The sequence below is a fragment of the Siniperca chuatsi genome, linkage group LG5, assembly GCF_020085105.1.
Source record: "Siniperca chuatsi isolate FFG_IHB_CAS linkage group LG5, ASM2008510v1, whole genome shotgun sequence".
NCBI classification, from domain to species: Eukaryota; Metazoa; Chordata; class Actinopteri; order Centrarchiformes; family Sinipercidae; genus Siniperca; species Siniperca chuatsi.
This window is the reverse complement of record NC_058046.1, coordinates 24849805-24866991: the sequence shown is the minus strand read 5'-3', so window position 1 is coordinate 24866991 and position 17187 is coordinate 24849805. Positions and strand designations below refer to the sequence as shown.

Sequence of the window (17187 nt, the reverse complement as noted above, 5' to 3'; positions counted from 1 at the left end):
AAGCCGTCTGCAGAGAAGCGTCTCCTGCACAGCCTCCAGCAGGGATGCAATTACATAACTTCACTCCGAAACTCAGCTTTCGGCAAAAGTGGGAGCAAATGAGCCGCTGAGGGTCGTGGAGGAATAAAAAAAAAAACAAGACAAAAATATTAATTTAGCCCACAAGTAGATTGGCGAGCAGATCCAGGCTCTTTAATTTAAAACGAAAAAAATAAATAAATAAATATATATATATATATATCACCTGTCGTCTTGTCGTACGCCAGAATAAAAATAAAAGGATAATATTTGTGTCTTACCTGCATGTTTTCTTGTGTTGTAACGGCGACACTGATGGCTGATTTCTGCCCGAGTGCGTCCTCTCTGCGTGGACCCTCAACCTCCGACTGCCGCTCCTCTGGATGCGAAGGAATGCGCGCACACATTGGCACACACACACACACACACACACACACACACACACACAAACGGAGATGGGGGGGTGGAAGCAGCCAGAGACAAAACAAGTGGACCTTCATCTTTTACAGCGTAATGATGTGAAGGCAAAGTCAACAGGCTGGCAGCGGATTTAATTCTCCTATTTATCAGCCTGAAACATCACCTGCAGGAGGTGAACACCTGGACTAATGTTGATCCGGAATATCAGGAAACTGCACAATGGGTTTTGCACATAGAGTACTTTTAAGGCACAGACTGTACATATTATTTATATGTATTTTTTTTTTTTACTTAGCTTTATCCTTTTCCTCTCTTGTGCTGCTGTAGTGATACATTTCCTTCACTCAGGTTGGTTTCCAACAAGGCACTCTTTATAAAGGGGTTATAAGCTGTAACTAATGGTTACTAAATAATAGACTAATGCCTTATAGATCAGTTATAAGCCATTAATAAGAACATCCATTTGGCTGATGTTTATCCTCCTCCATCATGACACTTGCTTTGTCTTTTTTAGCTCTTTTTTATCATCAGGTACCCTTATCACCCCCTTCCAATAGACCGTTTAACCTTGTGGGAAAGCAGCTGCAGGTAGCACTTAACTTTACACCTACTATTTAGCTCAATAAATTGTTTAGAACACAATATATTGTAGTTGTAAGGACATTTTTAATTGTTTATTAATGCATTTGACAACATTTATAACCTCCTATGAGGCATCCATAACTTATGAATTATTGGTAATATACTACAACACACGTAATCATATAAAACATATATAGTCTTATAGGTTTCTACAGTGTGTTCTACTCTATAGAGCATTAGTAAATATTCATTAATTAATAAGTACATTAATTACAACTTATAAACTAAAAATAGTGATTCTTTTTAGAAAGTGGTGCCAAAGTTTATCTTATTTAATCTTAAATTTAATTCCGGCAATAAATGCAACCTTTATGAAGCTTTTAATTTTCCATTTGTGTTAAGACTGTCAGAAAGGTGCAGATTTAACGACATGTAAAATGACACTGTAATTTGTGGGGTTATTCTTAGATGATATTGTAATGTATTTTATGGTGCTGAGATTTACAACAGTGCTTGAAGGCAGCATTTAAAAAAAAGATAAATTCTTCACCATTTTGACTTTTTTCATTCATCTTTTCTCTCCTCTGTGATTACTGCGGCCAATTTCAGCATGTCAAGTAAAGAGAGGGAGGTCCTGTGTGTGTGTGTGTGTTGCATTAGATTACAGTACGTGATTGTTATTAGAGTGATTGGTACAGAAATGCAATTACAGCCCTGCTGGAGGATCTGTGTGCTTGGTGAGGAACTGAATCAATTTAGGTGACCTTGGCTCTCTGTGAAGCTGCCCAGAGCAGAGAGAGAGAGAGAGAGAGAGAGAGAGAGACTGTAGCAAGATGCTAAATAGCAATCAAGCCAGGTCAAGCATCCTCACACATAACGTTGATTGCATAATGAACAGCCAAGTAATGTAAGTAGCCTGCAGGATGAATGAGGAAAGGCCCTCTGTCTAATAAAACTGCTTCCTATTAGCCACCAAAGCTGAAGGCATGTTTCCATGGGAGCCTGACAGCACTGCAAAGGTCATTTTGAGCCAACGTGGAGTTTAATTTCAAAGTTAGCCTCCAGTATGTCCACTAGCGGAAAGAGAATTAAACCTACTGTTATAGGAAATGATGCTGGATGGTAAGTTGTGGTAAGCAGAAAAGTGGGAAATTGGCTGTTGACATACTGTTTATACAAAAATCGCTGCAATTTTCCTGAATCCTGAATATACACGGATGTATGCTTTTTATCTCCACATCCTCACATCAGTTCAGTTGTACTTCCCTTATTAGGAATTTTGCATCTTGCGTAAGGGCGGAAAAATTAGATTTTTAGTTTTAATTTATCGTCAATGAACCAAAAAGAAGAATACCAAACATTGCTGTACAATTCAGCACTGTTACATTAAATCAAACATAAAATCATACAGTGCTGCAAACATACAACACCAACAGATAACACCAACAAAAGGTAGGAGGGAGGCAGCAGACTATAAGGATAATTCATTAATTCAACACAAATGCATCAATTTCACGTATGAACAATACAAATTTTAGGGAGACCCTAAAATGGGGTTAATCAGTTAGCGGGCCTTTGGGCAAAATGTTGTAGTTGGGTGCCTATTGACTGAAATAATCAAGGTCTTAAAACTATATTTTGACACAGGACCTCTCTACAAGACAGTGCCACAGCATTACAACATAATGCATTACAGCTGATATAACAAATTTGCAAATTTGTAATCAAATTACCAAAGGCCAGTTGACACACAGTAAACCTAGGGTCTCTGGGGGCACCCTGGGCAATTGCCTACTAAGTACAGCTAAGTACAGCAATACAGTAATATCGTGTTTATGGTGCTGATACGTTGTTATTGGCTTAATTTATATATCAATGTACCCTCCAGTTCACAACCACATCAGCACAAGTTTAAAACCGGACAATACATTTTTTTCAGTGAGCACAGTACAATAGCTGTGTTGGTGGACACATGAAAACTAAGCCAGTGGTCAATGTCAAGATGAGAGTTGTCTTACATTTGAGATTTGAGTAGAATATTTGCTACCCGAAACCCATCATATTGTATTTGTGCATACAAATCTTCCAGTTTAATGTAACAGGACTATTAAACGCCCCAGGAGGTGCAGATAAAGTAGTGAGTACACTGACTCTATATGTGTATTGTTGGTAGTGCCTCTAGTATGATGACAGCTAAGACCAACAACTGCTCACATTGAGATTTAAAGTTCGCTCACCTCGGCACCAGCAGATGACAAAAACAATCTCACCTCAAAGTCCACACAGTGGCTGTTCTGGGGCTTTCGCTCGTATCACAAGATCTTCTTCAGTCTTTCTGAGTGCTTTAAGGACTTCTCGTCCATGTTGGCTTAAATGTTGAGATACTATGCAAACTCCATTTTCTGAAGAGGATCGTGTGATATAATCAAAAGCTCCAGAACAGCTACTGAGTCGACTTTGTCAAAGGAAATGACAAGTTTATTCAACCTGCAACTATTTCTGGAAAGTAACTACAGTAAGTACATTTGCCCAAGTACTATACTTAAGTACAATTTTGAGGTACCTGTACTTAAACTTACTTGAGTGTTTAAATCTTATGCTACTTTATATATTTTTTACTTCACTTAATTTCAGAGGGAAATATTGTACTTTTTACTCCACTACATTTATCTGACATCTTTAGTTACTTTGCTAATTAAGATTTTTTTATACAAAACATATGATCAATTAATAAAATATGATGAATTACAACAGACTAAACTACCCAACAGTATATAAAGTAGTTAAAATAAGCTTCACCTCAACCTTGATGTAAGTACAACTTACATGTTGCATCATTGCATCAATAATAATGATCCAATATTATGACAATCTAACACTGAAAGACACAATTCTGCATAATGATTTCTTTTACAGTGCAGACACTTTGCTGCTTGCTCTCGCCTCTGCTTGCATTCTTTTGCTGATATTCTTGTTTTTTCTGCTAGAAATTATAAGCAGCTCCTGGATACTTATAAATCATTGGGACTGTAATTTTTTCAGATAAAATAAGCCATTGGCATATCTTTAGCACTTTTATGACCTTCTCGGTACTACGTGAGTGCAGCCTACCAACAGCACAAGCCTGTACTACAGTGACTGGATACTTAGCTAAAGCTAATTAGCAGCAAGATGCCTCCTTTCTCCACGGACAACTTCTACAAACTTCTACAGAAAGTAGACAGCACTTTACCATGGATTCAAAGCACTGGACAAGAGCATGCTATTACACGGCTAATTAGCACCAACAAGACTACCAAGAAACAGGAGGGCTGTGTATTGAGTGATAAACCTAAAAGTGGTAGTCCTCCCTGGAACTCTCTTGGTGCAAAGCCTAAGAGTAAATCATTTCCCTGGGAAATGGGAGGACGAGTAACAGGCAGAGCCCAGCGCTCTGAGATTTGTGATGCGACTGGCTGGCTTGTTCTTAGTAGGACACAGCCGTGGACAGCTGCGAAAGGGAGAGTTAGCAACAAACCTCTCCAACAACCAATTATGTAACTGCAGAACAAATTTGCTCCACTGTTGCAGGACCCTGGATCTCTGTCTGATGACCAGGATAACCTCTCATCTTCACACAGCAGGGTAATGACTGAGAGTAAATCAGAAAGTAAAAGGCTACAGGGAAAGCTAACTACTGGGCTTCAAACTCTGATTGTGGGTGACTTCACTGTAAAAGATGCAAGAAGCATGTGCAGTGAGAACACCAAAATACTCTTGCCCAAGGATATGGTCTCTGACTTGGCAGAATGAATTCTGCATATCGTGGCTGCACACCCAAATGTGGAAACTTACTTACTGCTCTTACTGCACATAGGGACCAATGATGTTGTGAAACAGCAGTCTGAAGTGCTTAAACAGGACTTTATTGATCTGTTGAACACAGTCAGCTCTCTGAATGAGGTGTTATCAGTGGCCCTCTACCACCAGTCAGAAGAGGAGTTGAGAGATTCAGCAGATTGTTGGCACTGAACACAAGGCTCTCAACTTCATGCACCGTCCATTCAGTGCATTTTATTGACAATTTCAACTTTTTCTGGGACCGCAGACATCTTTTTAAGGAAGATGGACTCTGCCTTACCAAGTCAAGAGTAAAACTGTTAATCTCTAACCTATTTTACTTCCTGCGTCACCCATCTGTTCCCTCTGCCAAGGACAAGATACAAGAGGAATCAAAACAGGAGGAAGACATAATACAGTGCGGCAGACACCTTGAAGGAGAGCCACCTCAGCCCCCGCCTGAAGAGAGCTTTAATCATCAGAGACATCAGAGCCGAGATGAAGAGTATCCAACCCCCTCACCAACAACCACCAGTGAGGATTCACCTTCTTCACCCCCCCAAATCCCATCCAGGTCACCCTCATCTCCAGTCACCCTTTCTCCCTTCTCCCCCTCCCCCCTCTTGGGACCAGATAAAAGAGCTGGTCACTGCTGGAACCAAATGTAGCCCCGCCCCTTCCCTTGCTCCCATTTTCTCTCCCCTAAACCCCACTCGGCGCTCACTTCCACCATTGGCTTTAAGTCCTCAGCCAGTTTTGACACATTTGTCACAGTTACGGCGCCCAGCCCCCCACATCCATCCATCTCCAGTCTGATAAAAGTACAGCACGTCCCGTTGCTTGTGTACAAAATGCAGCATGCTCTAACCTTCCGGGTCCAGGCTAGAAGGCTAATGGTATTCATGACTCTTCCCAGGACAAGCCGGGCTCTGTGTGACAGCAGCGTTCTCAATCCCTGTCTTGATAGGTAATAGAAAAAGACTGGAGAATGTGCTAAAAATCAGGAAGAATCATCAAGTGATTCTGCAAATTTATCAGATTTAGCATCCATTACTTGTCAGCCACAGCCTGTCGCAAACAAATTTGGCGGATAATGCTTTTAACATACGTTATTAAACATCAAGTCTTCGGCAGAAAAAAACATTTTTAATCAATGATTTTATTATTGAGCACAATTTTAATTTTATGTTTTTAACTGAAACTTGGTTAGACCAAGACAACAGAGCAGCTGTTCTTATCGGGTCTACCCCTCCCAACTTCAGTTTTATGAGTGAAGCTAGAATGCATAAGAAAGGAGATGGAGTTGTCATTTTGTTTAATGATTCCCTCCAATGCAAGAAGATGTCTTATGGAAATTTTGCTTCTTTTGAATATGTTGAATTCCTCTTCTCAAGCTGTATATGTAAATATCAACAGGCCACCTAAATTCTGTATTGACTTTGACTGTGTAGTCATTGTTGGTGATTTTAATATTCATGTTGACAACCTCCAGAACAGAGGGACTAAATAACTGTGTTGTGTTCTTGATAACTATGGACTGACTCAGCATGTGATGGAGCCCACACACAACAAGGGACACACTCTGAACTTAATCATCTGCAAGGGTCTGAACATTTCTAAGGTTGTGGTGACTGATGTTGCTCTCTCTGATCATTCATGTGTTTTCTTTGAGGGTGCTATCTCCGTGCACACAAATGTTCAAACAGAGGTAACCACAAAACAGTATATCAATGAAAACACCAGTGAAATAATTATTCATGCATTCTCTTCCACACTCGCCCTCTCTTGGGTCTCAGTCAATGAGCTTGTGGATAAATTCAATTCTAAAAATGTTATCGATGCCATTGCACCCACTAAGGTAAAGGCTGTCTCTGGTAAGAAAAGATCTCCATGGAGAAATGCCACGCTGGTAAGAATAGACAAAAGAGAGTGTTGTAAAGCTGAACACAGGTGGCGAAAAACAAATCACCAGGTATATTATTACATCTATAAAGAGAGATTTTGCATTTATAATTTAGAACTGAGAAATGCAAGGCGGTCCTTCTCTGACATCATCGCCAAAAAATTGAGCATAGTGTTAGTTCAGGCAGGCCACAATGTCAAGCTCAGCTCACAATCCCAGCTACATCAGCTGACAGCAGCCGATCTCAGGCCGGACCACATCAGCTGATGGCTCAGCTGATTCCCTTCTACACATTCAAATGGCAAATCTCATACAAGACACCTTATTTACGCTGCTTTAGCCTGCCTCCACCCTAGCTCCTCCTTGCCGTGTCTCACTAATCAATGTCATTTCTGTTCTAACTTAATGCAGATCAAATAAAAGTTTTCTTTGACCAAAGTGGTCCTGACTGAACAATAATAATACACGTGCCCTGTTTGCTACTGTCAACAAGCTAACAAACCAGGGCTTGCAATGAATTTGCCTCCTTCTTCACTGACAAAATTCAGAAAATTAGACAGGATATGTGTTGTCCCTGTGTCCACTTAAAATCAATTCAAATAGCATGACACAATTTGATCCTATTAACTATAAAAACCTGGAGGACATTATACAACATCTGAAATCTTCCTGCTGCCTTGATATTCTGCCAGGCTTTTTCAAAAATGTTTCTAACTGCATGGCCTCAGATCTTCTTCAAATTGTCAACATATCTCTTCTCTCTGGTGTCCTCCCACAGGCCCTGAAAACTGCAGTCATCAAACCACTCTTAAAATAGAACAATCTAGACATGTCACTAATGAACAATCAAAGCTCCATATATCAAACCTCCCATTTTTAATTAAAATCATTGAAAAAGCTGTTTTTCAACAGCTAAACTACTTCTTGGCATTAAACAGCTGTTTTGTTGTCTTCCAGTCAGGTTTTCGAGCACACCACAGCACTGAGAATGCTCTTGTTAAAGTCTTCAATGACATCCACTTAAACACAGACAGTTGCAGAATTTTAGTCTTGGTATTATTGGATCTCAGTGCTACATTCGACACGGTCGACCATAACATGTTACTAGACCGACTGGAAAACTGGGTGCTTTGTGTCTATAGGTATTTACACATCTGAGTGAACAAAAATTACATGTCGTTCCCCAAGGCTCCATTCTGGGGCCTCTTCTGTTTAACATTTACATGCTACCACTGGCTCAGACTATGGAAAACAACAAAATATGTTACCATAATTATGCAGATGACACACAAATTTACATAATCATATCACCAGGGGACTATGGTCCAATACAAGTGCTGAGTAAGTATATTGAACAAAAAGTGTATTGCCAGAATTTTCTTCAATCAAACAAAGATAAAACTGAAGTAATTGTTTTTGGAGCAAAGGAGGAACGATTAAAAGTCAGCGCTCAGCTTCAATCAGTAATGTTAAAAACCACAAACCAAGCCATGAATCTTGGTGTAGCTATGGACTCAGACCTGAATTTCAACAGCCACATTAAGACAGTTACGAAGTCAGCCTACTACCACTTTAAGAATATATCCAGTATTAAAGGACTTATGTCTCAGCTCTTTGGAAAAACTTGTCCATGCATTTATCTTCAGTCGACTCGACTACTGTAACGGTGTCTTTACAGGTCTCTCTAAAAAATCGATCAGACAGCTGCAGCTGATTCAGAACGCTGAGTCCTCACTAAGACCAAGAAAGTGGATCACATCACTCCAGTTCTGAGGTCTTTACACTGGCTTCCTATCTGTCAAAGAATTGATTTTAAAATACTGCTGTTGGTTTATAAAGCACTGAATGGTTTAGGGCCAAAGTACATTTCTGATCTTCTGCTACGTTATGAACCATCCAGACTTCTCAGGTTGTCTGGGACACGTCTGCTTTCTGTCCCCAGAGTCAAAACAAACATGGAGAAGCAGCATTTAGTTTTTATGCACCATGTATCTGGAACAAACTCCCAGAAAACTTCAGGTCTGCTGAAACTCTCAATTCTTTTAAATCAAGGCTGAAGACTTTTGCGTTTGCTGCTGCCTTTTATTAAATCAAATAATAATAATTAATTTCTTGACCACACCTGCTTGACCATGCTGATTGTAAATATTTTGAAGATATGCAACACAATACAACAATAATCAGGTCACTAAGGAAAAGTCAAAAGGTCAGGAAAAATATTACACCTCTGTTTCTTTAAGTTCTTATCTCTAAAGTGACTTTTAACAAAGTGGATTTCTTCTAATCTCAAATCTGTCAGCATCTTCGTCCTTGTCTCTCATGTTATCTCCATCTCCGCCTCTCCTCTCTCATTTTATTTTCCACTTTATCTCTGCCTCGGTTGCTTTGTGTAACACACACACACACACACACACACAATACATCCACACCACACAAATAAAAGTCAAATTGTTCCTCACAAAGAAATAAGTACTCCTCTTCTGTTTCTTTTCGCTCTTTTCTGTCTTTGGCTACATCCATTGTTTTACTCAACCATCCAGGTTCAATATCTCATTATTTAAGCCTCCACCCAACACATGCACACACACACACGTTCAGCATTCGATTCGTCTTTCTCACAGTGAAGAAGGATAACAGTTATCAGAGAGGATGGCTCAGTAGGACAAACAATCAGTGCAAGGGTCAGCTCCATCTGAACTCCAGCAGCTCACACAGAATAAACAGCTCTGGTCGGGGGGGTGTTTGGTGGTTGGTTGGTATAAGATGGTAAGATGGATCCACTTCTACCACAGTGGTTACTGATCTTTTTGAATTAGGTTAATACACAACATGTATTAACCTAATACACAGTATGTATTAACCTACGAGTGATTTTTCCTTCTCAGAATAGTTTTTTAGAATAATTTATAGAAGCTTGAAGAGATAAAACGATCCAGTTTTTCACAAGATGATTATAGAAACGTCTGAAATAGACATCATTTTTTGTAGCATAATCTTATGTTTTTTATTCTTTCCTACCCAATTAATGATCTTAGTTTAGAATTTAGATTTTACTTGTGACCCCTTTGGGAGGTCCTGAGCCCCAGTTTGGGAACCACTTCTCTATATTTCTAATCATATGAGTTCTCATCTCTCATTCCCCTGAGTGATTTGTACTATGTGTAACTTTTGTGCTATGTGTATTTGTTGTTGGTTATTTACTTGTGAATTTTGTCCATATAATGATGTAGATTAAACCAGGCTGTTATACATTGTACAGATAACAAATTCCACCAGAATAGCTGGTGAGATTAAAGTAAATTAAACTGCAAAAATGATTGTATCCACGGATGAGATTAAAGTGTATTTATGATCTAAATATAGACATCATAAAGATGGATGACAAATGAAACCAAAACCTTGAGAGTCTCAGTGAGGACACGGGGAACCTCCAGAACAGCTTCAGTGCTCCTCGGCACAGATTCAACAAGTCACTAGTCTCTATTGAAAGGATGAACACCATTCTTCCGAAAGCTATTCCCTCATTTGGTGTTTTGATGATGTTGATTATATAACTGTGCATCTAGATCTAGGCTTAACGTTACTGCTCAAGTAGGCAAATTCGTCCAAATAAGATTCCCTACTTGTAAACAATTACTTGCAAAAGGATGCTATTGCTCGTGGTCGGTCAGATTAGTTATTCTAACATTGGTGCAGTAGTTGGTTTTATAAAAATATACCACTGCATTGGTCTAACATGAATATTACAAAGTCAGTTATGCATATTGATAGTCTCAAATGGTTTCACTTTATATAATATTTCTGTTCAAGTAGGTATTCGATTTGTTATGTTCGACGTCAACCAAAAAAAAAAAAGAAAACAGGAAGGAAAGGCGGGGGGAGTTGCTCAATGTGGGCGGAGTTAAAGGTGTGTAGGATTTAATGGCATCTAGTGTTGAAATTGCAGTATGCAACCATTTGAATACTGCTCGCATCACCCTCCCCTTCAAGAAGGAGAAACTACGGTGCCCATGAAACTCGCGAAAAACAACGGCCCGATCTAGAGCCAGTGTTTAGTTTGTCCATCCTGGGCTACTGTAGAATCATGGCAGTGCAACATGGCAGCCTCCGTGGAAGGGGACCCGCTCCCTATGTAGATAAAAACGAATTATTCTAAGGTAATGAAAACACAACGATTCTTGTTTTCAGGTGATTATAAGTTAATTAAAACATTCTTCAAAATATTATATTCCATTTCTGCCAACAGCTCCTCCCAAATGTTACACACTGGACCTTTAAGAGTTTGACTCCACCCACATTGTGCAACTCCCTGAATTTCATTTTCATCAATTTAATACCTATATAACCATTCAGTGAGCCCTCGTATCCTGCACGTGCCCCTTGAACTCTCTTCATTTAAATCTTTCACCCATGCTAGTTTGATCTAAGCTCAACATTTCTGTAAATGTCACAGAGCCTGATAGGATGTTTAATTGTATCATGCGGTACACCTGTATGGAAGCATCTGCATTTGTTAAGTTTCTCAACTTATTTAGTCAGGTTTTTCCTTTAGTTCTGTTCCCACCAACACAGAACACAAGAAATATGCTTCGTGGTAGACAAGAGGTTGAGTGGCACAGGCCCTCAACATCTTCCCGAATCCATTCATGCTGAAAATATTTGCAGTCTGTCTTCCAAATATTGTCATTGTGTTTATGCATTTTGTAATTTCACTATTGTCATTTCTATCTACTCTGTACATATCCGTCCATCCAGGAAGAGGGATCCCGTCTTTGTTGCTGTATAGATTGTAAAGCCCTTTGAGGCAAATTGGTGATTTGACTTTGAGCAATATAAATAAACCTGACTTTATACTTGACTTTAAATACAAGATAAACAAAAACAGTTTTATGCAAATTAAGCTGCCCATCATCTAAAAGTTTAATCTGAGAGAAATGAGACACTCAAGGAGGTATGTAAGAAACAAAATACAGAAAGGCAGTAAATATGGCTTCTTATTGTATTCTATATTCTTACTTACCACCTTGAGTGTCTCATTTGTGTATTTTACTTATTTATTTTATTGTTTATTTTTGCAAGGACAGCACACAATTAAAAGTAATTGCAGTAATTTACATCTGTAAAAAAAACAACCACAGTACAGCAAATACACAACACATAAAAGTCCATCAGTGTGAGATAATAAACAGAATCAGTATGATAAATACAGTGACAATCATTTGTGGTGACACTTTTGTGCTGACTTTAGCTAAAGCTTGAAGCTGGTTTTAAACACTGTAAAGCTTCCTGAGTCTCTAATGTTTGTGGGTATGGAATTCCACTTCCCCACTACTTTAACCAAGAAAGCAGATTCACCAAAGGCTGCCTTTCTGAACTGTGGTACCCAGTCACTCCTAGTAGATGCTCTAGTCCTACTGGCACTGCCACTGCCGGGATAGGCCAGGATGCCGCATGTATGGCAGGCATGCATCAGAGTAAAATAAGAAGTTATCAAAATTGAGGAAACTGTATTTTTACTGGATATTACAGTGATGACGATCCATTGGCTTTTTATCTAGTACTTCTAGGATTTGTTTATAGAGTGTTGTTTGTGATTTACCACTGAGTCTGGTGTACCACTGCAAATTCATGCTGGGATCAATAAAGTATTCTGTCATCATCTATCTATAGTATCTATCTGTGTACAGAATGTGCATGAAGTGTAGTATCAAGTATTAGTCTGTTTGTATCAGCTGGTTTTCATTAAAAACTCAATGAGTTTCCAGCTGTCACCTGAGTCATATTATAGAGTTTTCTGGCATCCAGTGAAATTGATTTTTCAAAGGCCAAATTAATTAAATGTGTTGAATCAACATCACCCAGTGTTGCAGCAGGGTAATACTACAGTGTTATTTCACAAGCTGAAGGCCTTACCACAGAACCAAAGTGAACACTGAAAGTACTGGGAAACACAATCAGCAAAAACAAATATCCAAATGATCTCTGTTAATGTTCATCTTTTAGACAAGGGTCATTTAGCTTTTGCACATTTGATCATTTTTGTTTAGAAGAGGTAAAATTAGAGGCTAGAGTTGATATTTTCATGCCATTTTCCACAACAACTAGACAATTCCCTCACATGGCAGGTTAGCCACGGATTCACACACTTCCCCCTTTTGCTACTATAAACTAATGTGCATGAATCTAAACCGCGCCTGTCGGCTTAAAGCCTGTCACTATGAAAGAAGGGGGGGGGGAGATCATCAAAGCACCATAAAATCCTGTCTGCTGCAGGCAGAGATGGAGAGCGGAGATTCCCCAAGAAAGAGCCTCACAGCTGGGATGATTCAGTCAGTAATTTGCTTTCACCTTTGGAAGAAACAGAAGAATAACACACAGATAGACACACACACACACACACAACAGCAGCAGCTCGAGAGTAGTTTGCCGTTCAGAAGGATTTCGTGTCTCTATGGAGAAGAATGTCTATTTTTAGGAGTGATATAAATAGATCTTTCTGTAGCTCCAAAGCTTGCATTCATTTCTGAATGTACCCAGCAGCCTTTACTGTATATTATTTTATTATCTCCGTGTGTCTCTGTGGACTTTTTACAGCCAAAGATTCATCCTCTCTCCTCCTGAGTGTGTGTGTGTGAATGACAGTCAGAAACATGAACAGTTTACTGGGCAAGTGCAGACAATGAGCTGCAATTTGTCTCAGTGACATTAGTGCTGAGGTATATGGTCTCACAGCGCACTGACACTCAGGTTACGAACACAACACAGAGGGAAAAGGAAAAGTGCCAGAGTGCAACTGGTAAGAGGTTGTCACATTCATCAATACACTTTCTACAGCCCTCCTCAGACCAATAAAAGCACCAAAAGCATCAGGATAATAACCTCTCTCCACACAGAAGAACACTGTATCATGGGGCTGGATAATGTCCTCTCCTGAGCACGAGACAATGAAACTGAAGCTGTTGTAAACAGTTTGGTATCCTGATGTTTTAAATTAAGATAAACAACCAGGCAGAGTTTAACAGCCGTTAATGCACTCGCTTCATCATCACCAGGCTTTAGGAAGTGGACACAAAGAGGCAAAGGGACACCGGAGACTTATTGTGGAGGCAGGGTGGGGGGGAGACTTTGTAGCCGTGGAAACAGTTGCTAAGTAGCGAACCAAGGCGTCAGTGGATGAAGAGGGACAAAGATCTGATTGTGACGGGAGGCGAAGTGCAGGAAAAGAGAGAGAGAGTAAAAAATATGCACTTTTTTTTTAAAGATGGTCGAAAATTTCACATGCTGGTTAGGAACAAAACTCTGAATGAGTGAGTTGGTGTTTTTTTATTTTTATAATTGCTCGATAAAGAGGACTAAAGCACTTTTATGTTATATTATTAAATCCTACAAGGTGACTCACAATGTAATATTATAACAATACACTGCAATATCACTGTCCAGCGAAAACTATGAATCTCCAACAACTAACAATTATTTCCATTGTCCATTAATCTACGGATTATTTTCTCAAAAAATCACAATGTCCTAAAGCCCAAGGTGATGTCATCAAATTGCTTGTTTTGCCCAAACCTAAAAATACTTTATTTACTATTGAATAAGATCAAGAAAAGCAGCAAATCTTCACAACTGAGAAACTGGAATTAGGAAATGTTGGAGATTTTTTTCTTGAATCAATTATCGAAATAGTTGCTGATTATTTTTCTGCCGATCGACTAAGCAATTAATCGTTTCAGCTCTAACCTCTGAATTTAGTGATTTTTAATTTTTCACTGATGGTTAAAGTGCACCTTTATGGGTTGAGAACATGTTATAACTTCTTATGGCAAATAAACCATTTAAAAACCCACTGGATCATCTGAACAGTGTCACAAAGTTTTTTGGTTGGGTTTGGTTTTCTTGGCTCATGAAAGGTTCTGGTGAAACATTGACAACAATAATCAGGTGAAATGCATTGTGATATCTGTGCAATAATCAGTCATACAGTATGTTTAAGCATCAAAAACATTGTGGATTTTTTCACCAGAGCAGTCCAAAATAAGATGTTTGTCTTTATCATTTCATTTGGATCACCACTCACCAAATGATGGTTTATAGATTCAAAAGGACAGAAACAGGGAAACATAAAGATCGACTACCATATCGATTATTTGTCCCACCTGTACCAGTTCCCCATCCCCAGGTTCTCCCCATCCGCATCGCCTCGTCATCTCCCTCACTGCCGTGAAATCTGAGTGACAGAAAACAGGGACAAAGAGGACATCCCATTAATATGCTAATCCATGCGGGATGACTTCAACAAGCAGAGCATAGTCAGAAATACATGCGTGTCAACTGTGAGGCACGCTGTGTGAAATCAAAGCTCGGGGAGGAGGAAGATGAGGAGGAGGATGAGGAGGGTGATCTGAATGCATTGTGGTTGAGAGAGCTGTGGTTGTGTGCATAAAAAGAGGGAATCCCCACCAGATTTTTTCAATAGAAAGAATGATATCAGAAATATTCGACGGAGTGGTTTGACGCAGGTGGATCGTGCAGCATGTGTGACTGGTGTGTCCTTCCCATGTGTGGCCTTGCTCGCTTTGTGCTTGCATCAATAATCCATGCAGCCAGCTCTTGTGGGGAGACAGCAGAGCAGTGAGGACTTATGTAAGAGTATCAGGTCTGAGAGTTGGGTTGAGATCGACCCTCCAGGACCTGACTGACTGACTGAGAGGGGAGAAAAACCAAAAGAACGTGCACATAAATCTGTTTACAGTGAAGAAACAAAGAGACTTTCATTCATTCTGTAGCATCTGTACTGTATATCCAGAAATATACTTTTAGTGAGAATCTACTGTTTGCTTTAAAATTTTTCATGTTTTTGTCTATCCAGCTTCAGTGACCCAAGGGATTGAGCGAGTACAACCTGATCTCTCCTCTGTCTCAGTAAATGTACTGCGCTCAGTAGACTCCCCCTGCCTCGCAGAGTGTTTCATCCCATTCCCCTTATCTCCCTGGCCAAAATCCCCTGCCTCCAGAAAGCAATTTAAAGGCCAGACAGAGACAGAAGAGAGATGCAGGAATGCAGCCTCATGATAACACTGTACAGATCAGGTTCACTTGAGTACAACAGGCGGCACACAAGCCAAATGTAAGCACATTAAAAAAGGCATTTAAATATAAAGGAATGAAATACAAATACAATTTCAAATTAAAGGCTGGGCTTCAGTTTTATCTTGAACCTGTCATGCTGTTCATTCTTAGTTTATCACAGAAAGTGTGAAACACTTCTGAAAGCCAATTATTTTCACGCAACTAATATGTCAGGAGCCCACAGTAACATAAGATAATGCAGATGATGTGAATGTTTGATGAAACTGATGATTTAAAGTAACTTGTGGAGGGACTGACATTGTGTGAGGACTTAAGTACACTTCTCTTTTGTTTTTTAGTATACTTTTATTTTGTTGAACTCATCGACCAATGTCAAGATCAAAACCTAAAGATCAAGATTATCTGGGCACTGAACCAAAGGGTCAGGGGAGCCCTTAACGTGACTCAGCTTTGTAGTCGTGTTTAAAGTTTAAAAGTCCTTTTCCATGAGGTGTTTGTTCTTTTTTGATATGACAAAATGCTGAAAATGATCTGTCTCAGCAGGTAAATTTAGTGCTTCAGGGCCATGTGTAAGAAATTTAAAGGGTTAGTTTTAACATTTACATCTCTGTTTGGCATATTTTGTTATGATTTGTGACCTTTCCCCTCGACATGTTTAGGTACAGATGATTTGGCATGTTGGGGCTCTGTTATGTTGCTTTAAAAACTCTGTAATGTCTGATAAATGCTACCAGTTGGCATTCAAGCTAATGTGTTTTTAACTGTTTTCCCATTAGGCGGCGGTGGAAGAAGTATTCAGATCCTTTACTTAAGTAAAAGTACCAATACCACAGTATAAAAACACTCCATAACAAGTAAAAGTCCTGCATACAAAATTTTACTTAAGTTAAAGCATGTAAGTTTTATCAGGAAAATGTACTTTAAGTACTAAAAGTAAGTAAAAGTAACTACTCTATGCCGAGAAATGGCCCCTGTGAGTGTTACATCATTATTGATTATTATTACGCATGCAATATTATTTAAGCAGCATTTAACCCTTGTTTTTGGTTGAGTTGGAGATAGTTTTTAATTATTTTACATAGAGCTGCAACTAATGATTTTTATTATGGATTAATCTGCGGATTATTTTCTTGATTTGATTTCTTGATCTTGATCCATTATAGTCATAGTTTGGTTAGTAAAGAATAAGAAAATAGTGAGAAATGCCCGTCACAATTACCCAGAGCCCAAAGTGACATCTTCAAATGTCTTGTTTTGTCTGACCAACGGTCCAAACCTCAAAATGATTCAACTTCCTGTGATTTAAGACAAATTGTCACATTTGAGAGGACGAAACCATAAAATGTTTGGCATAT

General features: G+C 39.2%; 1 protein-coding gene across 2 annotated transcripts in view; it reads right to left on the bottom strand.

Moving 5' to 3' along the window:
* kcnip3b (Kv channel interacting protein 3b, calsenilin) overlaps positions 1-457 on the bottom strand; it is a 49994-nt gene extending 49537 nt beyond the window's left edge. For both annotated transcript variants that reach the window (XM_044195027.1, XM_044195028.1), the window contains exon 1: positions 300-457. In XM_044195027.1, the coding sequence (XP_044050962.1) occupies positions 300-425 (126 nt within the window). In that variant the 5' untranslated portion in view covers positions 426-457. The remainder of the gene's footprint in view (positions 1-299) is intronic.
* Positions 458-17187: the final 16730 nt, after the last annotated feature.